Source organism: Protopterus annectens, chromosome 11.part0, assembly GCF_019279795.1.
Source record: "Protopterus annectens isolate FY-2018-M chromosome 11.part0, PAN1.0, whole genome shotgun sequence".
Classification (NCBI taxonomy): domain Eukaryota; kingdom Metazoa; phylum Chordata; order Ceratodontiformes; family Protopteridae; genus Protopterus; species Protopterus annectens.
Window position 1 is genome coordinate 1,362,569,592 of NC_056745.1, and position 27,903 is coordinate 1,362,597,494.

Sequence of the window (27,903 nt, forward strand, 5' to 3'; positions counted from 1 at the left end):
ATTTAGGGACTGCTTCATCCTGTTCACACTTAAGGAGACAAAGGCCACTCTAGAAAATGCAAAATGTGTTCTAATACTCTAGCATTACAGTAACAAATGACAGAAAGTAACAGGCAGCAGAAAATGACAGGACATTTGTTCTGTGGTAATCGACTGAAACAGAAGTACTGTCACTGTTTAACTACCTTTTTAAGGTCTTCCTTTTACAGAGGTTCAATTATTTCAATAACATAATATTTTAAAAATGTATAGTGGCATCTCTTGCACCAATCCGATAACAGTGATCAGCTTTTATACTTCTGTGTAATCTAAGTGTTAATAACCAAAACAAAAAGGAGCACAAAAACGTGGCAATATAAGCTACAACCTCCAGAACATCAAACTCAGCATTTCCAATTTAACACAAAGGGCCAAGTTTCTTGTCCATAAAATATACCTTTATTATAGGATTACTGTCACCATACCACAGAGAGAAATGTATTATAAAGGACAATCGCCACATCTGTTTATAAGAGGACACACTGTTTGCAAACAGAGCATTTGTAAGAAAGTACTATTAGGTGGAAAAGTTAACAAGAGTACAAATCATGTTAAATGATCTCAAGAGGAGGGAAAAGTAACAGAGGACGCTGCAGATACATCATGCACTTTGTCTACATGCTTTAGTTTAAGTGGTATTATAAAATGCCCCTTCAAATTCATTTAACACAAATTCGAGCAGCTAATGAAACTACATGATTATCACCATTCAAAATATCATCTTGACAGAAATCAAGAATTTTATCTTATTTATGAATATGTCTTCTGCTTTGACGTTCCCATCTTCGGCTAACTAGTGCTTGCAGAAGTTATAGGATGAAAGCTGATATTGTTCTGCGGATACTGAAGGAATCAGAAGCGAAGTGGCTGTTTGGGCATTTGAAGTTCTTTTCTGCAGGTGTTCCATTATTTTACAGTAGCTGGATTGTGCTTGAAGGACATTCTCTTGTGGAATGAAGCATAAAAAGGACTCATCCTGCTGTTTTAACCTCCTTTTCTCAGCATGCTCTGTGGCAAATTAAAAAAAAATGGTTACATCAGCTACACACGTTACTGCTTTTACAAACATATCTTCAAACTCAGAACTGGTCTCTGGCCATCAATAATGATTTATATAAGCAGAAAACAACAGATTTCTCACAATGCCTGTGGAAGCCAAACAGACTTAATGAAGCAAAAAATAGCTTTAGTCATTTGCTAACAGGCCATATGCTATACTTAACCTGCCTCACCCTGGAAATGGTCACCGTTATGAATCTGTGAGCAGTATTTGGCAAGTTTCAAAGCACATTTACTGTGCAATGAGCAACACTTCTTAAATGTTACATTCAGCTATTATGTCTCTCTCTTCCTTCTTAATTAACAAGGACATTTACATGAAAAAATAGATATAGATAATTTTTTCTCACATTTTCATCTATTCTTTTTTGTTTTTTCTTCTGTAAGAATAATTTACGGCACAAAATCATACTAATTCAAATGGCAACCAAGAGTAACATCATAGGCAGATGAGCTCAGGAAAGAAAAAATAATAAATACATCACTACAAATTCACTTAACACTGCACTTTTTGCTCTGAGATGTTTGTCCCTTTTGCTTCCTGACTAAAAAAACTGAACAGAGATGATCTTCATGATAATTAAATATAACCTGTACTACACAGATATCCATTTCTACAACCATGCCAAAAGTACTTGGCACAATGATGGGCTTTATTAAAGCAAAATTTACATATGGTAGTAGCAGTGATTGTGCCAGAAAACAACAAAAAGCTGAGCAAGGCTCCATTACCTTACTGATGTAATAACAATACCCTTTTGTAAACCAGGAAGGTCCACTGGTCACACAGTCCCTTTACAGGGGCAATCCAGGAGCAATGTCTGGTTAAGTGACTTGCTCAAGGTCACACGGTAAACAGATGAGGGCTGAGGGAATCAAAGTCTGCAGCACAGGAACTACAGCTTGCAACCTTAACCACTTAACCACCAGGCAAAAAGTTCACAGGTAGTTATTTTTCATTAGAAATCTGCATAAATCCAAGGATGTCTTGGAATTATTACAAATTGAGAATTTTTCTTTACAACAATACAGAATGAGCAGACTATCAAACATGAGTAAATATTATTACACTTCAATAATGCCTGTACTGATGCAAATAATGTTAGACTACAGCTACAATGATCTCAAATGTACAACGTATCTAACTGCACTGTTACTGACTGGCAGCTGCTTAAACCAAACAAATAATGCATATTCTAAATGCAAACAAAGTTTTCATTGCATTGCACTGCATTCAAGGATGGCAAAGCTGTACTGCATCCCACCAATTTTCTAATCAAAAAGCGTCTATGGTGTCCTGTGAAAAATGTTCCCAGCTTGGAATTTACAGTACTGTAACTTAAGATCCCTGCTGCTTGAGTTGGTGGTAGCTCGGGTGGATGTAAGATATCCCAGGGCCATACTGAAGAGAGTAAAGAGGAAGTTCCTTGGTGGCCTGATCAAACCTCCCCTAGAAGTATAAATATCACTTCTTGTCTACCCTGAAAACAGTCCACTAACCTAGTGGAACTAACCTGGTCAACAAAAGATAAACATATACAATAAATTAAAAAAAAAGGTGAAACCATGGAGGCGTGCACTTTAACATAACATGAAGTATTTATTTTGTTCAGATATTTATTTATTTATTTATTTATTTATTTATTCCAGTTTGATGACAGGGGAGGTCCACTGGACTCGGGGAGCCCGTTTTCAGTGGAGGCCCGGGGAGAAAAGCTCCACAATACAACGTTTTCTTACATGACTAATTACAAAGAAAGTTTACATTACAAACAACAGGTAGCATTCAAAAAAAGAAACCAAACAATTACAGTTTTGTTCAGGAGAAAAAGACAGGCATATAGCATCATGGCTAGCTTTTATTGTTTAGTTACATATACAATCTACATTTGAGACCGAGGTTAGGAAGGTAAAAAGGTTAGCCACGAGTAAAGGGGGAGGAGAGCTTGAGAGTTGTGGGGTGAAGAGTACAGTTGCATTTCCTGTTTAGATAGAGGTAGGAATGAAGTTGAGTTTTAAAGTTATTAAGTTTGTCACAGGTCCTCAGTATGGAGGGTAGAGCATTCCATTTTTTAGCTAGGAAAAAGGATAGCAGAAGCTGACCAGCTGGGCGCTTGGGTTTTTGGACGGTGATCAGGTTTTGGTGGGTAGATCTAAGGGATCTGAGGGGGAGGTGTATATGGTTGTAGAATACTGGATAGTACAGGGCAGTTAGTAAGTTAGAACAATAATTTGTGGGCTGTGGTGATTTGGAGAAAGTCAAGTTGATTGGGGAGTTCAAGCCAATTTAACGAGTGAAGGGAGGTGCAGTGATGAGAGGAGGATTTGCCATTGGTGGCGAATCTGGAGATTTTGTTGTAACATACTTCCAGTTTGGAGGCAAGTGTGGAAGATAAATTAGTGAGCAGAGGAGCGCCATACAGTAGAGAGGGAAGGAGATAGGTTGTGGCGAAAGTTAGTCTGGTGGAAGGAGAGAGAAAGGGAATGTTTCTGTAAAGTAGGCCAAGTTTTATGTGGGCTTTCTTCATGTTTAAGTGGATGTGAGTGTTAAATTTTAGGTGTTCATCAATAGTGACACCAAGAAGTTTGGCGGAGGGTACGACCTCGATAATGGAATTGTTAAAACTGGTAATTTGAAGTGAGTTTTTATCAATAGGGGAGGATTTTGAGGGAGAAAATAGAAGGATCTTACTTTTGTTGGCATTTAGTGAGAGGTGATTTTGGAGCATCCAGTTTTCAGTGGTTGAGAAGGCAGTTTGTGTTAAAAATTGTTAGGTTAGAGGCACAGCAGATCAAAGTGGAATCATCAGCGTACTGCACAATTTTGGTATTAGGTATGGCTTTGTGGAAGTCGTTAATGAAGATATTGAATAGCAATGGGCCAAGTATGGAACCATGGGGTACTCCAGTGGGGGTAGGAAGGAAAGTGGAGGTGGTCTGGCCCCCTTTCATGGCCTGGGACCTGTCAGGAAGATAGCTAGTGAACCAAGAAAGAGTTTTTTGGGACATGTGGAGCTTAGACAGATGATTTAGTAGGTGGGTATGGGAGATGGTATTGAAAGCTTTAGATAAGTCCAGCAGAACAGAGGATACCATATTACCAGAGTCACGAGCTAAACTGACAGAATGTAGGAAGGAGAGAAGGGCGGAGTTGGTACTGTGTCCTGGGCGGAAGCAGTGTTGGGTAGGAGAGAGTAGCTGGTGTTTGGTAAGGAATGGCAAGAGCTGCAGGTGGATGCATTTTTCAAGAAGTTTGGAGAGAGGGGAAAGGATGGCTATGGGGCAGAAATTGGAGACGTTACAATTTTTGCCACCCTTGTGGAGTGGAAGAATAAATGCAGTACACCATAGTTTGGGTACATAGGATTCAAGTAGTGATCTATTGATCAGGATGCTGATAGGCAGAGCAATACCGTCTGAGGCTATTTTTAAGAAGGAGGAAGGAATGCTGTCGGGGGCATTGGGGCAAGGTTTTAGTTTAGAGAGAAGTTTCTTTAGTAGGTTGGTGGAGACAGGTTTGAGTTTAAAAGCGGGGGGGGAGGGGAAGATTGAGCAGGGAGGGGTGGAGGGTTATTGTTGGTAAAGGTCTTGGTTAGCTCAGCAATAGAAGAGGCGAAGAAGGTATTAGTGAGGCAATTCCAAGGTCGAGATAGAGCAGCAGGGCGAGAGAGGCCAGCTGAAAAAGTATCAGCCACTGCTGTTCAAAGTAGAGGTAAGTAGGTTATTTAGTGAAAGACTGAGGAAAAATAGTGTTACAGTTTTGTGAGAACAAAAGAGAAAAAAAATATAGGGGAACTTTGTTCCTTAGTTTGTTTAATGTAGGGAGGGGTTGGTTATTATCAGGTTTTAGAGAGTGTGGAGTGGGATTTGGGAAAACTTTGTTAGTTTACAAGCAAGTAGAGATAATGTTGCACATAAAGGGATTTAATATTACACAAGCTTTAGACTGAAGGGTGCTGTCACCTAGAGGAGAAAGGAAGGATAGCAGGCAGAGAAAAAAATCTAAATGGGCAAGTCTCTTATAGATTATACTAGAAGTGTTCTGAGACTAGAAATCAAAAAATACAGGTGAGAGAAGGGGTTTAGTGGTCTGCGGTAGGCTGCTGATTCACACACACGGAAGGGCAAGCTAAAACATAAGTAGTCTTAGGTAATTGAGTCTAGTGTAAGGCTACATACATTCACTGGAAATTAGTTATGGGATTCCTCAAAGTTCTTTTCTTATGTGGCCCAGGCTAGCAGGCAGGAATGTCCAGGAAAATGATAGAGGTTTTGCAGGAGGAAGTCCTTATATTCAAGAGGCTGGGAGGGATCTTCAGGAGTGGAGTGCTGTAAAAAAAAGAGGAAAAACATACAATATTAGGTGTTTAAAGGTAAGAGAAACAGCCAGGTAGAGAGGAAGGAGACAGAGGGGGTAAGTGAGCAATAGTCAGTAGAGGAGTTTATGTAAGTATAAAGTAGGAAGTAGAAAGATGTTAGGGTAGATCTAGAAGAAGGGTATATATATTGAGGGAGAGTTGGAGTAAGAGGAAGAATGGAGAAAACAGCAAGGTATAGTAATAGGAGGATGCAGGAGTAGGCAAGGAGTGATGCAGGTTTCCAAGTCATTAAGTCACTACTATCAAATCACACAAGCCCAAGTCAAAAGCAGTAACCCAGCTCAAATGCTGAGAAGGGGGATTAGAGACTGCAATTGTACAACATCAAAGTCAGGCAGACAAAGCATGTAAAAATACATAGTCTACAACTATAAATTGCATAAAAATGTCTAGGCACTATTTAAAAGATATATCATGAACTATATATATGAACATCAGCAATTCAGGCAAACAATACATATAAAAAATATGTAGCATATAACTATAAACTGTTTAAAAATGGCTAGGCACTATATAAAAAAATATATCAACTTAATCAAGTAGAGCCAAAGAGCACAGCTTTCAAATATCAGGAAATATGGATGTAATCAAGATGAGCCTAAATACAGCTTTCAGGTATTGCAATTAAGATCAACACAATATCTGGTAAGTTTCACCGCTAAAGATAAGGCTCATATGGTGTTGAAGCCATATAGAGATTAACACAAATGTACCAGGCAGGTATACGACGCCCTTCGGTTGACGTTCTTACACTAGCCACCGTTTAAAGTTCATTAGAGAATCTAGGGCAAAAACAAAGTAACCTGTTGTGGCTCAATATATCAGAGAAAGAAAGCAGGCTCTTGTTTTATGTCAATTAACACCCACTGATTTGCTTTCTGAGCAAGTCGAGTGTTGAAACTGCGTTAAGTGCAGAGATGTAAATAATTGCTCAACCACTCACCAAAAAGACTGACCCCACGGTAAAAGCAAAGCAGGCTCTGGTTTTGTTTCTATCAACACCTGTTTGTTGGCGTTCTTTAGTAAGTCGAGTGTGGAAACTGCGTAAGTGCAGGGATGTAAACCTCACTCAGCACTCATCGAAAAGACTGACCCCATGGAATAGATGAAAGCAGGGATTTGTTTAGTTTCTATTAGTGCCTATTGGATTGCGTTCTTAGTAAAAAGTAAAAGGCAGGCTTAGGTTTAGTTTCTATCAATGCCCGTGAGATGGTGTTCTTAGAACTTGAAAAGAAAAAAAAATATTACTCTGTGTAGACCTGTGCATTACACTACAAAGTATTTTAGAAGACCTACTTCATTAAAGAAAACAAATGTAAAATGAATAAACGCAAATACACATATCCGATATAAACATAATTTAATATGAGCGTAAACCAGATCCAAGTAGCTATGCTTGCTCAACGATGTTGATGATGATGGTGATCATCATTAAGCCCCTTTTCCCCCATTTTTACATGAAGTCAGCATGTCACAGTAACATTTGACAATGTAACCAAAACAACAAGAGACAATATTTACACTGCCAAGTGTCAATCCCGGACAGAGATATTACTACAGTAACTGAAAATGCTTCAGTCATGCACTGATAGCAGCAATCTGCTGGATTTATGCAAACATGTCTCTTCATGTGTGACCTGTGGCCTTATGTAGGACATGCCAACTATGCAGTATGATATTAGTCTACAACCACACTTGAGCAAATCATTTTGATATGACTCAGTTGTACCATTTTACAGTAGAAATAGTAACTGAAGATAAAGCACTCCATTAGACAGGAAAGATGAATAATCATAGCAGCTGTGAAACTGAAAGGTTCTACCAGCTGTGATGCCTTGTGATTACTTTCTGTAGTGACTAGTGTGACAAAGGGGGATACTGCCACCACAGCTATCTGGAATGCTGTAAATAATTATATGGCATTTGAGAATATCAACATGATTTATATAAGATGCTTGTGCTACAACTGTATTAGAACTGTATGCCACGTGTATATCAAACTGGCTTGTACAGACGTGTGTTAACAAAAAGAAGTTATGTACTCACCATAACGTTCCATGTATATAGTCCATCTCGCCAAACATTATTACATGTGGGTTTGGAGCTGATCCTCAGCTCCGACTTGGCTGCTTAGAAAGCCTGAAAACTTCTGATTGGCTCGTGGCTAATAGGTATCCCATGATGCATGCGCACGTTCCCCAGATCTTGTTTGCTACTAGTCTACCAGAATCAGACATGAAATAGAAAAGGAACAAAGGTCAAGAAGAATAAACTGTAATAAATGGAGCCCTTGTGGCAAAAAAAAACCCACTGTAGAAAGGGAAAAAAACTGTCTCCAGATCCGGGAGCTGGTGGGTGGGTTTGTAATAATGTTCGACGAGATAGACTACATACATGGAAAATTATGGTGAGTACATAACTTCTTTATGTTATGTAGTCCTATCTCGCCTCAATTATTACATGTGGAACAGCGTCCTTAGTATCTTGAATGGGTGGCTCACTGGAAGATACTCCTGAGTACCGTGGAACCAAACAAAGCTCTATCCCTGGAAGTTAAATCCAATTTATAATGGGAAATGAGGGTATGAGGGGTATCCCATGTTGCTGCTGCACCAATACTATCAAATAGGTGTCCTGGCTTGGTAAGCAGCAGAAGTGGAGAAGGACCTAGTAGAATGCACTTTGACTTTAAAGGGTAACTCCTTTCCCTGAGAACTGTAAATAAAGGAAATACAACTAGAGATCCAGTTCGATAGTGTGACCTTGGAAACTGGCAAGCCCATTCCCGCCTCAGCAAAAGAAACTAACAGCTGTTCTGATTTTCTAATTCTTTGGTCCTGTGGATATAGAAAAGTAGTTGCCTGTGTACATCCAATTGGTGGAATGTATACTCTGCTTTATTGGAGTGATTAGGGAAGAACACTGGCAATTCAATTGTTTGGTTTAAGTGAAATTGAGAACAGACCTTAGGAATAAAAGAAGGATTGGTCCGGAGAGAGACCCTATCTCTGTGAAAAATTAAGTATGGAGGTTTAACAGACAGAGCCTGTAATTCAGAAACTCGCCTGGCTGAGGTTATTGCTACCAGAAAAAGTGTCCTCCAAGACAGAAACTTCAACTGACAACTATGGGCTGGTTCAAAGGGTGGCAGAGTAAGTCTGGACAGAACTAGATTCAGGTCCCAAAGAGGAATGGGGTCTTGCACAGGAGGTCTTAACATCATTGAACCCTTAAGAAAGGATATGCACAATTTGTGAGACATAAGACTAGAATCATTAATCCCCACATGAAAATTAGATATTGCTGCTAGTTGAACTCGGAGTGTAGCAGCCGCTAAACCTTGGTGAAAGAGTTCAGAAAAACTCTAGAACAATAGTAATGGGAGCTGTAAATGGATCAACTTCTCTATTGTGTGCCCATATGGAAAATCTCTTCCATTTACTATGACACAATTTTCTGGTCGAAGGCTTGTGAGAAGAAGTAATAATATGAGTTACAGCTGGAGACAAATCATGAAGCCTGACTAGTGATGGAACTGGAGCAGCCATGCTGTCAGTTTGAGAGTGTGGAGACTGGGGTAAAGAGAACCTGACATGTGTGTCAGGAGGTCTAGCACTGGGTCCATGGGCAGTCCAACAGGTGAGGCTCGAGGAAAGGGAACAAAATCTGATGAGGCCAGTAAGGGGTGATGAGGATCATCTTGCTTCCCAATAGCATTGCTTTCTGTATGACCTTGGGGATGAGTGAAAAAGGAGAAAAAGCATAAAGGAGTCCCGGGGGCCAATCGAGGACTAGTGCATCTCTTGGAGACTCCCCCGGAGGGGGGATGAGAGAAAAAAAGGTGCTACATTTGGTGTTGATGGGACTGGCAAAGAGGTTGCAGCAGGGTTGTCCCCACTTGTGAAAGATCATACTGGCTATTTTCTGGTTCAAGGACCATTCGTGAGGTAACAAAAATCGCCCTGCTTAGCTTGTCCGCTATTACTTTGAAAGTCCCCGGGATGTGCGTTGCAATGAGAAAGCGTTGGGAAGAAATCGCCCAATCCCAAACTCGCATGGCCTCTTGACATAAGGGGTATGATCTGGTTCCCTCTTGTTTGTTTAAATACTAGACAACCGACATGTTGTCAGTCTGGATAGCTATCGTCCCTAGAGGGAGAAAGTCGTGAAGTGCTTGCAACTCTAGAAGCACCGCCCTCATCTCTAGGACAGTGATATGCAGATGGGCCTCCTGCTCTTGCCATGTGCCTTGGACAGTCCTGCCAAGATAATGCCCCCCCACTCTGAGAGGCATCCTTGGTCACAGTGGCAATGGGTTTGTGTGGTACAAAGGAAGTCCCTGTGGTAAGATGACCTGGTCAAATCCACCAGCGTGGAGTTAACAATAGATGTGAGGGTAGCCAACTGAGCCAACACTGTAGATGGGACTGCTTCAGTCGAGGTACCCTGAAGAGCATCTCCTAACTGCTTTAGGAGATCTCTCTGAAGTCTCATAAAATGTGATAGTTCAGCAATCGGAGTGTAAAAGCCACTGAAGAGAAGATACGCTTCCCGTACCTATCCATCATTCGGGATTCCTTATTAGTTGGATGGATAGAAGTCGTCTCTGCTAGCTCCTTCTTAGTGGCCGCCGCCACCACCATGGCATCAACAGGTAAACCCTTAGATAAAAACTCTTTGTCCTTAGGGGTGGAGAGAAATTTATTCGCCTCCTGGGGACCGGTTCCACGGCATCGGGAGTCTGCCATACCTTCTGACTCACGAGATCCGAGTAATTTATCAAATGGAGGAGACACTCATGAAGCTGAGGGTTGAGACCCAAAAGCCCTCAGGTACACTGACTCCTCATCGGAAGGGGTAACGGTGGGCCAGCCGCCCCTCTGCCTGAGGATCTCCGAAATGTCTGCAAAGGAGACATCTTCAGAGGACGACTTAGGGGACCCCTCCGACTCATCAAGGTCAGTGTCAGATGTGACAGACTCATTAAGGGAGTCTACATGCTTCCTCTTACATGATCTCTTCCAAGGGGGCTCCTCAGTGGGGTCTTCTGGGGAGACCTCGGAAGATCGGTGACCACCCAAACAGGGGTCCTGAGGCTGTGAGTCTCTACCATCCCGGGAGAGAGAGGATGCTGAGATCGTAGTCTGCACTTGAGGGAGTATAGCACCGGTACTCCTACGTGGTATGGATGAACTATCCAGCATGCTCATCTTCATGAAAACTGATTCCTCCGGCTCCGAACGACGCCCCTGCTCCAAGGAGAGTGTAGGCACCAATGGTTCCAAAGGAATCGGCTCCGAGAACGATGTAGGGTCTGAGCTCACTCGGGCCGACGCACCAAGAGGAAGACTCGGCATCTTAGAGGTTCGGTTCCAAGTGTCCCCCTTGGGCCTGACCGAAGAGCTTCGGACCCTAGACACTTCAGACGGTGCTGACAGTGTCTGAGCAGGGCTCAGTTCTGAGACAACCACCCGGGGTGCTGCAGCCGTGGACACCACTGTAGTCAGTACCGACAGCATTGGCTACAAAGGCCCAATCTGGGTTGGAGGAGGAAAAAGAGCAGGGTCGGTAACAGGAGTCGGCTCCAAGACAGAAGTGGTTGGAGCGGATAAAAATTTGGCAAGGCCGATGACTTAAGGAGTCTGAGCACCACTCTCTCGATGTCTTCAGAAAAGCTCCTGGAGGACAGTGTTGGAGACCTCACTCTCTGTAATATAGGTGATTTTAAAGTAGGGGAGACCAGTGGAATGTCTGTAGACTGGCTCCGAAGAGGACTGCTGGTGATCGGCACCGAAGCACTGGGTGCTGACACTGCAATGTCCGTGTCCAGAATCTCGATCGGCTCCGAGGACAGTCGAGCTGAATAGACAGAGACGATCTCCGATTTAGGTAACTTCTGCGGAGGTTCAGAGACAGAAGTTGAGGCTGGAGAAGGCCTTTTGGAGATCTTACCCTTATCTTTACTGGAAGAATGTGAACTAGCAGAGGAGGACGAGCTGGCTAGGTCTTCCTTGAAAGAAGGTTTTAACAATCCTTTTAGAATCAACTTATTCTTCCGTTCCTGGAGCACTCTAGGACTAAAGGAATGGCAAAAGAGACAAGTCTCTTGAAGACATATGGCCCCTAAACAGTACACACAGACACCATGTCCATCAGTAATGGACATTTTTTGAGAGCATTTAGTACACTTTTTAAATCCTGACTGTTTATGCTCTTTATGTTCTTTAGACATAATGGCAGTCTCAAGAGGCGAATGAAGAGAACTAAAACAACACACTCACTCAACAAGAGAGGAACTAGATCCTCTAACTTAAACAGATCTAGCCCTTTTTCTCACAACAAACAACCAAGGGAAGTTTTACTAGGTTCTCCAACTTAAATGAACCTAGTGTAAAGGAAAGAGGAACAGGCTAATACTTCTAAGTAAAATGGCTTAGACAAACGCACACACTCATGGGAACACACACAAAAAAGGCCAACAGGCCCAAAATTTTATAGGAGAAAAGTCAAATCCAGGAAAAAGTCAAGTCCAGTTAAATTGACACAATCGGTTATCACAATAAGGCTAACAGCAATAAGAAAAGCACTTCACAAGAAGTTAAAAACTTCTAACAAGCAGAATAATAAAGAACTAAATCACTTAGCCACGGCCAACCAAAAGAAGCTTCCGACTGAAGATGCGGCAAACGAGATCTGGGGAATGTGCAACATGCATCATGGGATACCTATTAGCCACAAGCCAATCAGAAGTTTTCAGGCTTTCTAAGCAGCAGAGTCGGAGCCGAAGATCGGCTCCGAACCCACATGTAATAATGGAGGCGAGATAGGACTACATAACATGGTATTTCATAAAGTACTTGCACTTGAAATGTAAACACAGTGTACCCCACTGGAATAGAACAGGAATGTACATGCTCTATTGTAACTGTTTAAGTGTATATATTTTACCAGTGGAAATTGGAATACAGGAGGTTAACTTCAGAAAAATAGCTGAAATTAAATTACTTTATGGCTACGCAATAAAAAAATGGTAGCTCTCAGTTTTCAATGAGATAGAGATGCAAAGTCTGTGCTGAGAAGCTTTTTGTTTTGTCTATAGGGTGAAATAAACACTAGTCTTGAAATGTGGAAGAATGTAATTGTTTTATGACTTCCAGCACCTGCCAAAGATCCTCAGATCTATGTATTTCCACATGTAGATGCTAAATACTGCAAGATTCCAGCAGTGTGGGTTTCACCTGGAAGACAGCAAGATTACAAGAAATTATGTCATTCTGCAAGCTATCCAAGAAGTAATATTTGAGATATTAATTTGAGAACTTTGAGACAGAGCATTCTGTATTCGGTCTTGGACCTGACAAGAGCCATTAACTACATCTGCCTTGCTCTGTATTAGTAAATTTCTAGGGTACAGTGACTCTCTTAGATGCAGTCAGGAATATAGTAAACTTAGTTTAGATATTTTTCTTTATTTACTTGAGAATGCCCTGCAATGTTGTTTTGAATATTTCCAGTGAATTTGAACTGTGATGTCACTGTGACTATATACTGAGTATATTTTCTTGTTTTTTTATTTATTATTAAATATACTTAAATATTTCATTGTGGCTGATCTGTGTAGAGATATTTAAATTCTGAGAGTACTTGCATATTTATTTGGTGACACTGTGTGGGCCACTCCTTATAGCCTTGCTTTTGGTCAAACTACCATTTGTATTAATATTAATATTACACAATAAGACTGTAACACTTTATTAAGGGCCTTAAAGTTGCTAATAAGGAGCTGACTGGAGGCAGTGATAACTATCTTACAGCCTTTCCCAGGTGTGTGTGTGTGTGTGTGTGTGTGTGTGTGTGTGTGTGTGTGTGTGTGTGTGTGTGTGTGTGTGTGTGTGTGTGTGTGTGTGCGGGAGTGCGTGTGTAAATCAAACCTCAAAGAGTGTATCAGCTACTTGGGCAGGGGCAGAAAGCACTGGTTGGACAGAGGGTGCTGGAGGTCCTGGCTTGGCCACTCACCTGAGATCTCAACTCTATAGCTGTGCCAGCGGGGAGGTTTACTGGGGATTTGGAGAAAGAGGGAGAAACCAGCCCCAGACTGACTGTGGTCTCTGTCTGCTCTTAAGGGAAATTGCACTTGATACAGACAGTTCATCTGGAAATACTGTGTGTGTATTCGTTATCTTCCCAGTGTATGTCACCCACTGTTACCAGTACTGAGGACTGAGCCTCACTGATTACTGGTCCAGTTGTGGGGGTTGTCACATTATTGGTGGCAGTGGTGGGATAACCACATCACATATTAGGATTCAGTGGTGTTGATAATGAACTCCTGTAGCCTGTAAACAGTGGTCACTATTGAAGGTGTTTGTACTCTCAAGTAGCCACGTGGGAGACATTCAGAATTTCATATCACAATAGTTTTATTTTTCTTTGTTATCTTGGCCAAGAACAGCAGGCAATGATGTCAGCAAAGGATTATGGCAAGCTGACAAGGAGCCAGTTGGCTGATATGTGCCAAGTCAAAGGATTAGTGCACGCCAACCTAAGTAATGTGGAAATGACTGCAGCCCTAACTACAGCTGCATCACAGACCAGCAACCAGAAGGACAACCACACTGGCCTTGGGGGATGTACAACTCTCAGAAAATGGACAGTTCAACTTTGCCTCAGAGTATTTAAAAATCTGTCTGGAGTTAGAGAGACTTGAACTGGAAGCCAAATGGTTGGAACTAGAATCAGCAAATAAACAGTGGCGTTTGGAGGCTGAAGAAAAGGAGAAACAAAGGCATTAGAATCAGCAGACAGATAGACATCTGAAAGCCAAAGAAAATGAGAGGCAAAGGCAACATGAAAAGGAAATGCTGTGTCTTCACCAGGGTCATGAAGGTAATGGGGAAGGGAGTAACCGCACCCTAGAAGCAATAAAGGTCAGTAAATTTCTTCCACAATTTACAGAGGGTAATAATTTGGATAGTTTAATTCATATGTTTGAAAGGGTATGTAAACAGTATAATGATGAACAAGGGCTCTGGGTATAGTTCTAGACTCCCCTTACTCCATGGCAAAGCTGTAACTGCTGTTTCTAAATTGTCTGATACTGACTGCTTAAATTATAATACAGTCAAGAAATGTTTATTAGCGTTTTAAGTTAACACCTGAAGCTTATAGAAAAACGTTTTGTGTAGATGCAAGGCAGATGAAGGGGTGTGTGAATATATTGCTGCATTAAGCACTTCTTTTCATAGGTGGGTGAGTGGGTGTCAGGTCACCACTTTTGAAGGGCTGGCAGATCTTTTGGTGAGGGAACAAGCCCTTAGCAATTTTCCTCAGAACATGAGAATCTGATTGGCAGACAGAGATTATAACACTGCAGATGAGTTGGAGAAAAGGGAGACCTATACCTAACAAGCAGGGTATCACGGCACAGGAAAAGGATATCCAGTGCTGCACATGGATCTAATTGTGGGCAGCCTAAACCGCCCCAACAGAGTCCACCAATAACAGGGGAAGCCACTAGTTCAGATAAAAGGCCAGGATCAAGGGTTAAATGTTTTAAATGTAACCAGTGGAGCCATGTAGCATATAGATGTCCATGGAGGCAAGGTGGGGAACAAAAGGTGGGAGAGTCAGTAAGTGGAAATGACAGAATGCCAGCAGTAAGTTGTCTGCAGACAACAAGAGTACCAAACTACCACAAGAGGTTACATCCTATCTTAGTACATGGGAAACAGGCCACTGCTAAGACAGAGACAGTCTCTGACCCAACCATTGTAAAGCCTGCAATGGTTAAACAGGAGCACTACTTGCTTAGGCAGACTACTCCAGTCAGAGCTTTAGGAGGGACCCAATTCCAAATACCTTTGGCTAGGGTTCACCTTGACTGGGAGGGTGGAATAGGAAGCAAGTGGGTGTGTTTGAGGACATCCCTGCAGATGTCCTGATAGGGAATTATTTTGATAATGCAGTACCTTGTGTGCATGCAGTTGCACACAGTCAGTCTTGGTGACAAGCAAGTGGATCTGGTAGCCTGGGAGGACCCACAAAGACCGTACACTTGAAGCCAGGACTGGTGAGGTGGCTACTTCAGGGACAGAGCTACCCTGTAGCAGTGAGACTGAAGGTGAGCCACAGCTGCTTGTGGGTACTGATGTTCTTGGACAAAGTGACTGCAAGGGCAGAGATGAATAGTAGTACTCAGGCTGACAGTGTGGCACCGCTATCAGAGGATAGCAGTCTTCCTGTCGAAGAGGAGCTGGGAAGAGTTACAAAGAGAGAGTTGAGACAGGCTCAGCTCTAAGACCCTACATAACAAGGCTTGATAGAGGTAGCCAGGGAGGCACCTGATTGTCAAGGAAAACAGGAATCTGTATACTGGGACAAAGGGATACTGTACAGAGAGTGGATGCCTGATGGAGGGCTAAAGGATGAGGAAATACAACAGTTGGTAGTGCCCACAGCCTACCATCTGGTATTTCTAGCCATAGCCCATGACATTCCCTTTGCAGGTCATATGGGCATAAAGCGTGCAAACAGGCGTATTATGCAAAAAGTACAGTTGTGTACACTTGCCATAAATTTAGATGCTCGGGTGTATTCGCTGCTGCAGTCATCACACTTGGGTTATCCTGCCAGGGGTAGCCCTCAGTCAGCCTGAATACCAGAGGCATTGTATTTCTGCATTGGTTGCTGTTGCTGCAGGACTGACGTCAGGACGCCAGACGTATAAAATCAGGCAGCCGACGCCACTACATCACACTTTCTTGCTCCAAATGTCAGGAGTCCCCAAATAGGGAGCTAGGTTATGGTGGAAGAACACCATCAATAGAAAGTAAACACCAAAATTTCCCTGAATGGAGTGACGAAGAGGGAGGGGGAGAGAGAGAGAGAGAGAGAGAGAAAGAGATAAAGAAGGGGGATGGAGGGTGGGAAACCAAGACTGCAACAGTGAATACACTAGAACATCTACATTTACGGTAAGTGTACACAACTGTACTATGTTCTTCGTGTTTCACTGTTGCAGTCATCACACTTGGGTTGATTCCCAAAGCTGGAGAAAAGGGTGGTGGCAGTCAAGAAGACTGGGGCCTGGCAAGGATGCCCTGCAAGACTGCGGTTGCAAAGCATGCCCTGGATTTGGAGAAGATAGACAGGTGGTAATGCCTAGTGAAGGTATGAACAGAAGTCCATGTTGCAGGCTCCAGGATGTCCTTGGAAGGGACCCTTCTGAGAAAAGCTGCAGTGGTGGAGGTTGCCCTGGTGGAATGCGTTCTGACCCCCCTAGGGGGTGGTTTCCCATGGTGTTTTAAGCAGAATTGGATGCAGTGTGCTATCCATTTGGAGATTGTTTGGATATGGCCTTGCCCTCTGCCCCTGCTGCAAAGCTGACTAGCAATTGGTCAGTTTCCCACAAAGGTTTAGTCCTATCCTGGAAGAATCAGAGCTGTCTGTGCACATCTACAGAATGCAGAATCCTTTCCCCTTGTTTTGTGGGTTAGGAAAAAAGGTAGGCAACTGAACTGATTGGTTGAGAGCCACACTGGACACCACTTTAGGCATGAAAGTTGGGTTAGTCCTGAGGGAGACCCTGTCAGCATGGAAAATGATGAAGGGCTCTACAGCCATGAGAGCTTGTAGCTCTGAAACTCTTCTAGCTGAAGTGATGGCCACAAGCAAGTCTGTTATCCAACAGAGGAATTTTAACTCTGCTGAAGCTGCAGGTTCAAAGGGGGGGAGGGGTAGTGTGGGCTTTTCTAACACAAGGTTAAGGTCCCATGGTGGTGTAGGAGCTCTTCTGGGTGGCCTTAAATGGTTAGCCCCTCTTAGGAACTGTTTGATGAGAGGGTAAGAGAAGAGAGGTGACTCTGTGCTGTAATGAGCAGAGATGGCAGAGGCATGGATTTTAATAGAAGAGAAGGGAAGGCCCCTGTGTAGTAGGTCTGCTAGGTAATCCAGGATGAGTGGTAGGGAGGGCTGTTCTGTTTCAGCTCCTTTAGCCTGGATCCAGGTGCAATACTTTTTCCACTTTTCAGCATAGGATTTCCTATTGCTGGGGTATCTGGCCTCACGTATAATATCCAGGACTTGTTTGCTTAGGCTGGCAGCTGGATGAGAGGTCAGGGAATAAGCCAGGGTGCCAGGTTCAGGGTCTGCAATTGTGGATGCATGAATTCTCCATTCTTCTGGGACAGGAGTGTTGGGATCTGAGGGTCTATATTAGAACATCGAAGATTCACTTCTTTGAATGTTCTAATATCGACACCTAGTAACCGAAAACTGGTAAGACCGAAAATTTAGAACATCAAATTTTTTCCTAGGGAAAAAGTTCACTGTTCCAAAACACTTACACACAACACAAACACAGCAAACATACAGCAATCCACACACATACACCTAAAATCTTACATCTAAACCTACACTAAACTGTACATACACCACTATCTACCCACTTACCTTAACCCAAACCCTAAGCTCTGTCACTATCGCACAAACACCTCACCCACGCCCTAACCCTAACTCACCTATCCCACCCTAACCCTCGCGTCCAAACATTCGCACACTTACCTGACCCGCACCCTAACCCTAACTCACCTATCCCACCCTAACCCTCACGTTCACACAATCGCACACTTACCTGAACCCGACCGTAACTTTCCATCACAGGGCTGAAAATAGCGAAGCGACAATAACGGACAACCAAATTCTTTCCCTAGGAAAGAATTTGGTTATCTAAAAATTCGCTATTTTCAACTTTCGGTTACTAGGTGTCGATATTAGAACATTCGAAGATCTGACACTTCGATGTTCTAATATAGACCCAGATCTGAGGCAGGTGTCATGGTGGCAGGGTTGACAGGCTGCGCAGCAGTGGGTACCAATGCTGATGTGGCCAGTCTGGGGCAATCAGGATTGCCCTTGTTTTTCCTCCCTTGTTTTGAGCAGTACCCTTGAAATTAGTAGTAGAGGGGGAAATGCATAGGTCGAGAGGTTTACCCATTGGAAGGATAGAGCATCCACTTTCCAGGCCTTGCTGTGAGGTTCCCTGGTGCAGAATTTGCTGAGCTGGTAACTGTTGTGGGAGCCAAAGAGGTCCACCTTCAGAGTGCCCCATTTCTGGGTTACAAGGTTGAAGGTTCTGTGGTCTAGCTGCCACTCATGTGGGTCTAGTAGGTTTCTGCTTAAGTTGTCTGTCAGTGAGTTTTGGGAGCCTGGCAGAAATTGTGCTAGCAGGTGAATCTGCATGGCTGAAGCAGTGCGCCAAAGGGTCACGGCGTGCCTGCAGTGAGGATAAGAGTGAGTTGCTCCCTGCTTGTTGATATACCACATCACTGTGGTGTTGTCTGTTTTGATCACTGGAGGACCCGGGGAGAGTAGGGGTCTGAAAGCCGTCAGAGCATGCTGGACAGCTAGCAACTCTTTTTGGCTGATGTGCAGATGTATTTGATTTGGGCTCCATTGGCCCTGAATGCACTGGCCATCCAGGTGTGCACCCCAGGCAATCTGATGAGTCTGCGGTTAGGGTCTGGGTGGAGTGGGGTTGTGAGAAGGAAAGACCTTTGTTGTGGTTGCATGCTGGTGCCCACCAAAGAAAATCTTTCCTTAGACAGGGTATTATAGGTATGATAGTTTCCAGGTCCTGAGAGTGTTGATACCAAAGGCTTTTTAGGTACCATTGTAGTTTCCTCATATGCAGTCTGGCATATGGAATGAGTAGGATGCAGGAAGCCATGAACCCTAGAGCTTTCAGGATTTTCCTTGCAGATAACTGGGTTCTGGTGGCTAGTTGAGAGAAGTAGCCTGCCACGTAGGCTTGTTTTTCTGGAGTAAGGAATGCCATCTGGGAGGCTCTGTCCAGACTTGTTCCCAGGAATATAATTTTTTGAGTGGGACTAGTTTGGATTTCTTTTAGTTTATAGCATACCCCAGGGAGGTCAGTAGGTCATTTACAAAGGTCAGGTGCTGTAACAGCTTTTCCTGACTGTCTGCCTGAATTAGGCAGTCATCTAAGTAGGGGTAAATCTGAATATTCCTTTGTCTGCAAAAAGCAATGACTAGAGCCAGGTATTTTGTGAAAACTCTAGGCGCAGTGGATAAGCCAAATGGAAGTGCAGAGAACTGAAAGTGCATAGATCCTGGCCTGAAATGTAGACATTTCCTGCAAGAATCCCTGATTTTGATGTGTTGATAGGCCTCTTTTAGGTCTAGGGTGGCTAACCAAGCATCCTGGGAAAGCATAGGAAGAAGCTACTGGAGGGTGAGCATTTTGAATTTTGGTATCACCAGGAAGGCATTTAGAATTGATAGAGTGAGGATTGGGTGCCAGGTGCCCTCTTTTCTGGGTACCAGGAAAAGTTTGGAATAGAAACCTTGGCCTATCTGGTCTACGAGAACAGGCTGCATTGCCCTCATGGAGAGCAGGGAATTTACCTGTTTTTTGGCCTCTGCCCACTGGTTTGGAGGAAGATCTGGGAACCCTTTTGGGGTTGACAGAGTGTGGAAATAAAATTTGTATCCCTGGGACACTATGTTGAGAATTCATCGGTCGTTGGTAATAGAGGCCCAGTTTTTTGCATGGGAGTTTTCCCCCTAGGGGCATAAGCAGGTGGACAGAGGTAAGGGGTGGAGTTGCAAAGTCATTGTGAATTCTTTCCATAAGGGGGTGGCTTAGCACTCCCTGTTTTTGAAGTGGAGGAACTCCATTGCTTAGATCTCTGCATTCCCTGGAACTGCTGTCTGGGGGGTCTGCTTCCCCTAGGTCTTATCTGAGTTGGACTGGTGGGGGCCCGAAAGGACCAGGGCTTGGAGGGCCAAAGAAATTGTCTTTGTTCAATGGTACATCCAATAGTTTAGATTTGACATGGTCTGGCAAGGTCTGTTCATAAGCCAAGCATGCCTTCTAAGTACAGAACCTGTGATTGCTGCCCTGCAAGATGCTTGTATGGTATCAAAGCCACATTGCAAAGTGTGTTTAGTAACTTGGCTTGCAGAATGCATAAGCTCTTGTAATTCTTTTTTTTCTGCACAAGCAGGAAAGGTAGATATTTTTTGCTTGAGGAGTTCCATGGTATGTTGCTGGCATTTCAGCATGTGGAACTGACAATTTAGTGCTCTAATGGCAAAAGTTGCAGAGGTGTATACGTTTACCACATCTGTATAAAGAATGTAGTACAAACTGGAGAGCACCACCACGTAACAAAATCTTCTTTATTTAAAATGACAGAATGAGCGCTTTCGCGTGCATCCACAAGGCACGCTTCTTCAGATTCAATGAACAATAGTAAAAACACATTCTTTATATCCACAAGCATTATTGAAATTAGGAATTAATTAACCTATAATGATGGTTATTCACTTTTTCAATTAGTTATGGCAGGGTGTAGCCTTTATACATCTGTATAAAGCTCGGGAATCCCTGTTCGAGGGAGTGGGATTCTTAGCTGTGGCTGCTTTTATTCCTTTAGGTCCTTGGGAGATGACCTCTAGGTCAGCAGTAGGATTCTTGAAAAGAAATTTGTGAGAGTCAGGGACTCTGTAATACCGGTCAGGTTTCCTGGGAGCAGGAGGAAGGGTGTCAGGAGTCAAACTGAATTCCAGAAAGACATCACCCACAACATCCAATACAGGAGGAATGGCTAAAGGTCTGTGCTGTGTTAAGTCCAAGAATTACCTGGGTCTCTTTTTGAACTGAGGATAGTCCTGACATTCCCATTGGAACTGCTCCCTTAAAGTATGTAGGGTGTCACCAAATGAAAAATCCTCTGGAGGAGAGGCAGAAGGAATGGACTCCTCTGCATTTGAATCCTCATAAGCAGATAGGGTTGCATGTCTTCATATTCAGAAACCTCAGAGTCACCAGACTCCTGGTCAAATAAAACTGCTGTGGACAAGTCTCTTTTTCTTTTGGAAGGGGTAGGCTGGCTTCCCCTAATAAGCATGATATGGTCTTCTGCCATTTTAAGCATTTGAGATTGAGGCATCAAAGCAGTTGCCTGAGCTTGGGTCGTCAGTTTTTTTAGGCGTAGTTTGTATCCTGGCGCTTAGAAACTCAGTAGTTTTAGAAAGAAATGAAGACGCAAAAGAAGTTGTTGGTTTGTGTTGAGTATCGGTAGTGCGAAGAACTTCCTCGGAAGCCAGTGCCTGCTCAGCGGCTCCAGACCCATCCAAGGTAGAGACATCTGCTGGACTCCAAACGGGTCTTGGCAGCAGCCTGCGAATCCATAGAAGGGTGCATCAGGGGCGGAAAAGCACCTCACTGAGGACCGGCGAACTGGCAACTAGTTTAACAGAAGCGTCGTTGGCAGTTCTGGACCTGTGTGGTCTGTCTCTGTCTTTATCCTAAAGTTTTTTGGAAGATCGGTAGTCGGATGGCTTATCAAAGCCATTTTGGAATACGGAGATAGAGAGCGAAAATATTTAGCTATGATATGGGCCCAATGATGTATAGTTCTGGCACTGAACAAAGCACAAAAGTGACAGCAAGGGACGTCGTGGTCTGGGCCTAAACAGGTGACCCAGTAAGAATGGAAGTCTCTTGCGGTATTTGCTTTCCACAGGCAAGACAATTGTTAACTTTTTCTGGCACTGGTTAGAGCAAGAAAAAAGGATCCAAAACGGGGTACTTCGCTTTAGAAGACTTCAACTTCAATTCAGAGATGAAACTCAGGTAGCGGCCGACCGGCACTAGTGCGAACTGCTTCTGCTTCAGGCTCCTTGGCAAGAAAGACTGATGTAATGGCGTCAGCTGCCTGACATCAGTCCTGGAGCGACAGCAACCAATGCAGAAATACTAAGCCTCTGGTATTTGGGCCGACTGAAGGCTACCCCTGGCAGGATAACCCAAGTGTGATGATGTGTAAGAATATGCTCAACAAGGTATTAAGGTTAAAAATACAAATATGCAAAATAAATAAGAAATAAAGTTTGCTTAAACGTAGAAATAGAGTTTAGCAATATGGGATTAGCATCCATACTAAATGACTGTGGCTTGAAAAATAAGGAATTTGCTTAATGGACATGTTTTCCTACAAAATTAGCAAGAATGTATGCATTTCACACTCTCAGCAAAAATGTGACCTCTTGCAGACTTAGCAAAAATGTAAAAAACAGGATGTAAAACCACTATGAAGAGACTATAGCAGATAACATTGTTAGACATATTTGTGTAGGAACACCCATTTGTTCCAAGGTAATATTGTATCTCTCACAAAAACAGGTATTAGTGCATTAGAAATACTGATAAACATATTAAACCTGACAGGATAAGATATTTTACAATTTGCTAATAGCTATCATGCTAGTTATTATTGTATTTAGTATTAAATTGTATTTATAACCTGTTAAACTGTAAAGCTATACAAGAGATGGTTTAACATTGCTTTATTAAAGCTATACAAGAGAGAGTTAAGATATATAAAAATTGAGCAAGACTGGTCACTAATTTTTAATATGTTTTTGGCAAGACAATGTTGGTATGCAAAAGCATGAATGTTTCTAATTGCTGGGTATGTAGTTGCCTCTAGTGGCAATGTCACTAGATACTTCTAAGAAGAAGACTTCTAAAGAGAATGGAGTAATGTATTCCTAGATAGGCTCATCTCTCTCAAGCAACGTATCTCAAGGGTCACTAGAAAAACTAGTTTGAGTCTTCGAGGGTGGAAGAAGTGTGACAAAGGGTGATACTGCCAGCACAGCTATCTGGAATTTTGTAAATAATTATATGTCATTTGTGACTATCAACATGATTTATGTATGATGCCTGTGTTACAACTGTATTAGAACTGTATGTCATGTGTATGTCAAACTGGCTTGTACAGACATATGCTGTTAAAAAGGTAATTTATAAAGTGCTTGTGATGGAAATATAACCACAGTGTACCCTACTGGAACAGGACAGAAATGTACATACACTATTATAACTGTTTAAGTGCATATATTTTAACAGTGGAAACTGGAATACAGGAGGTTAACTTCAGAAAAATATCTGAAATTAAATTATGGGCACACAATAAAAAATAGCATATTTTGAGTTTTCAATGAGCTAGAGAGGCAGAGTCTGTGCTGAAAAGTTTTCTGTATTGTCCTTGGGGTGAAATAATTTCTAGTACTGAAATGTGGAGGAATGTAATTGTTTTAGGACTTCCAGCATCTGCTAAAGTTCTGAGGTCTGTGTATTTTCACAAGTAGATGGTAAATACTGCCAGATTCCAGCACTGATAGCTGGGATAGAGTCAGGTGACAAGAAATTATGTCATTCTGCAAGCTATCCCAGAAGTAATATTTGAGATATCAATTTGAGAACACTGAGACAGAGCATTCTGTATTCAGTCTTGGACCTGACAAGAGCCATTAACTACATCTGCCTTGCTCTGTATTAGTAAATTTCTAGGGCATAGTAACTCTCTTAGATGCAGTCAGGAATATAGTAAAGTTTCATTTAGATATTTTTCTTTATTTGAGACTGTCCTGCAATGTTGTTTTAAATATTTCCAGTGGTTTTGAACTGTGATGTCACTGTGAATATATACTGAGTATATATATATTTTTTTGTTATTTATTATTAAATATATTTAAATTTTTCATTGTGGCTGATTTGTGTAGAGATATTTAAATGTTGAGAGTACTTGCATATTTATTTAGTGACACTGTGTGGGCCACTAATAATGGCCTTACTCTTGGTCAAATTACCATTTGTATTAACATTATTACAAAGTAAGATTGGGCACCTTTGTTAATTGCCTTAAAGTAGCTGATAAGGAGTTGGCTGGCGGCAGTGATAAAAATCTTACAGTCTGGGCAAAAGGGGCATAGCTAATAAACCTGTGCCAGCCTTCCCAGAGAGTGTGTGTGTGTGTGTGTGTGTGTGTGTGTGTGTGTGTGCGTGTGTGCGTGTGTGAGTGTGTGAGTGTGTGAGTGTGTGTGCGTGTGTGTGTGTGTGTGCGTGTGTGTGTGTGTGTGTGTGTGAATCAAACCTCAAAGACTGTATGTGTCAGCTCTCAACTCTACAGCTGTGCCAGTGGGGAGTCTTACTGGGGATCTTCGCAAAGAAGGAGAAACCACCCCCGGATTGACTGTGCTCTTAAGGGAAATTGCACTTGATGCTGACAGCTGCATCTGGAAATACTGTGTGTGCACCTGTTATCCTCCCAGTGTACATCCCCCACTGTTTCCAGTAGTGAGGATTGAGGATCCTTGATTACTGGTCCAGTGGTGGGTCATCACAACTAAGGAAACAAAAAATAGCCATTTGTTGCCCTTGCTGGGGAGGTCCAGGTTTTACAAAAAATACTTTGTGCTAGGACTCCATAAACATACACGGGATGGGAATTGTCAGTGTTATGAACTGCTCCTGTCTACTAGCTATGATGCAGCAAAAAATGGACATGGAAATCTTTGGACTATTATATTCTTCAGGGAATGTAGCATCATTTTGTCCTTCATTTAGAATATTTAAATCATGAGTTATTCTACTGTCTCCATTACCTTAAGCCACCTTTGAGGGTGACTCCATATCTGTTCAGAAATAACGGCAACACATTTGACACATTTAGTGTTTGAGACTACCTGTGTGGATGATCCTTTGCAATACGTGGTCCAGATAAATGAGGATCAATTGAGTTCAAGCATTATCTAATCATTTGTCATGTCTTGTTTCGTTAAAAGCATGACTAATCATTTCAGATTTAGCACAATGACAGACTGCCAAGGGCTGATTATGTTGTGGTATGCTTTGTCACACAGACTGCGCTGACATGTACGTACTGACTGCAAAGGTCCAACTACCACATTACACTGTAAAGTTAATCTGCTACTTACAAAACTTCATCCTTTTACTCCAAAATTCTGCAACTTCACATCCAGTATAGTCATGGGGTGTGAAGGTCTCACAGTGAAACGCAGACGGAGTAAAGCCCCCATGCAGAAACATTTTTTTACACCGTTGTCTTCAGTGTTGTGATGTACAACTGAGTGACATGCTGACTGAGAAGTTGGCAGCTGGTTATCAATATACTGTATTTATGCTTGATCCGGTTTTCATGAAATAAGACCCACTGGATCATTACTTTATTAAGACTAAGCCTTTGTTATTTGCAGGTATTATCTCTCATCTGCTGTTGTCTATGAACAAATTCAAATGTATTACTGATGCTACCATGCCTAATCGTGAACTAAACAAGACTACTTTACATGGCTGGTACTGTATGATTAAGGGGTTACGTATACATGGTCCAAGAGCAACATGCTGAAACTGCTATGTTATTGTAGCAGTTTCTTTAGTCCTTCACTTTCTTTACCATCAAGCATCAGGAATATGTACAGAAGGCAGCTACCTTTTTGGGGAAGGGGTATGGAGGAATTTTGTACAGGAAAGTACAAGGTCAAAGGTCATGATATGGTTACTGCTGAGAAATAAATGTTTTATGATTTGTTGGGGGTAGTGCATGTGCTTACCAATTGTAAAAAGAAAGAGTAACATTTACAGTTCTAACATTTTTCACTCTTTTCTCAGTGTGAAATTAAGTGAATAGAATGGGGCTATCATTTTTGGGGCATGCAGTACATGAGAACAAAGGTTAGTTACGGTTGACATGGTAGCTGGAGGGGCAGTATCCATCAAAGAACAAAGTGGCCATTATTATATTTGGTAACGTCACAGTCAAAGGTGATGTGCCTTCTTAAAAGGGGCACAATCAGGATAGTGTGTGTGTATTTTGTGCCCAAATAGGTATTAAAAGTATTGATTTTTATATGGTTCTTTGCATCAAGCATTTCACAGATCTTGTTATGTCCCAGTCTGACACTGTACCCATTTTCTACCTTTTTATCCATTTCTTGCAAGATCTGGTGAACCTAATGCTCATTAAATCATCTTTAAATCACAAGGAAAAAATATTTTTTTCACTATCCAAACTTATAAGTTGTGCTTATTATAATGTTTCCATTTTTCACTGACAGCAGATCTGTAGCTAGGGCAAAGCAAAGGTGGTGGCAGGGTACAAGCATTTCAGAAGTGTGATCAACACTGTGAGCATTCATTAATTTGAGTAAATGCTGTCAATTTGGGTTTTTGTTTGCTTAAATAATCTTCTCTGGACTTCCAGACCTAGTTATTTTTAACCTATCTACTCCTCCTATTGTGTGCTCAGGCCCAGTTATTAATGGGCTCAACAGCCAAGCCAGAGATCCTTTGGCTTGGTTATTCTTCAGAACTCCAAGTCTTTCCCACCTTTATAACAGACAAAGAGAGAGGCAATGACACTATATCTAAACACATACTGGTTGATGATATTCAAGTGACTGAACACTTACTGCAAACTCGCACCACTGCATATTCACACAACACACCATACTACTCGAAACACACACGCTCAAACACCACACACTCCAAGCCACTAAAAACCTCACTGCAAGTGTTTTTTGTGGCAGGGGCCGCCAGACCTCCTTATTATCCCACATGGTCCATGCTAATTACATCTTCAAACTCTGCGATTGCACTACAGTGTGAAAAGGGCATTTTCCTGTTTCCTTTCCCTTGTATACTGACATCTCACACGAAGTAAGCAACGTACATCACACACTACAATCATCACCTGCATCTTTTGACCAACTGCATTCAACCAGTATGCCATTTGGCAGACTGAGGCACAACTGACAACATTCAAATCAGCTGTGCCTTCTACTCTCGACCATGTAAACGAAAAGTACAGCTGTGTACACTTACCATAAATGTAGATGTTCGAGTGTATTCACTGTTGCAGTCATCCCATTTGGGTTATCCCTGCCAAGGTAGCCCTCGGCCGGCCCGAATACCAGAGACTTAGTATTTCTGTGTCGTTTGCTGCTGATTGAGGACTGATGTCAGGTCGTCACTAGTATAAAGTAAGGCAGCCGACGCCATTACATCAGTTTTTCTTGCCCTAACCTGTCAGGAGCCCCCAAAGTAGGAGGCCAGGTTCTGGTGGAAGAATCCCATCAGTGGGACATAAATAACAATATGTCCCTTGTAAGGAAAGGAGAACAACAATGAAGAATGGTAATAAAAAGAGAAAGAGACTAAAGGGGGATGGAGGGAGGGAAACCAGGACTGTAACAGTGAATACACTAGAACATCTACATTTATAGTAAGTGTACACAACTGTACTATGTTCTTCATGTTTCACTGTTGCAGTCATCACATTTGGAAAGATTCCCAAAGCTGAGGAAATGGGTGGAGGCAGTCAAGGAAACTAGGGGCTGGCTAGGATGCCCTGCAAGACTACAGAGACAAACTCTGCCCTGGATTTGGAGAAGAGAGGCAGGTGGTAATGCTTGGTAAAAGTGTGAACAGATGTCCAGGTGGCAGCCTCCAGAATGTTCCTGGTGGGGACTTCTCTGAGAAAAGCTGAAGAGGTGGATAGGCTGCTCTGGTGGAGTGTGTCCTGACCCCCTTGGG

At 42.5% G+C, this 27,903-nt stretch overlaps 1 protein-coding gene across 1 annotated transcript in view; it reads right to left on the reverse strand.

Moving 5' to 3' along the window:
* Window positions 1-415: 415 nt before the first annotated feature.
* CHCHD3 (coiled-coil-helix-coiled-coil-helix domain containing 3) overlaps window positions 416-27,903 on the reverse strand; it is a 1,651,044-nt gene continuing 1,623,556 nt past the window's right edge. Inside the window, exon 8 of the mRNA XM_044088662.1 lies at window positions 416-1,047. Within this exon, the coding sequence (XP_043944597.1) occupies window positions 1,024-1,047 (24 nt within the window). The 3' untranslated portion in view covers window positions 416-1,023. The remainder of the gene's footprint in view (window positions 1,048-27,903) is intronic.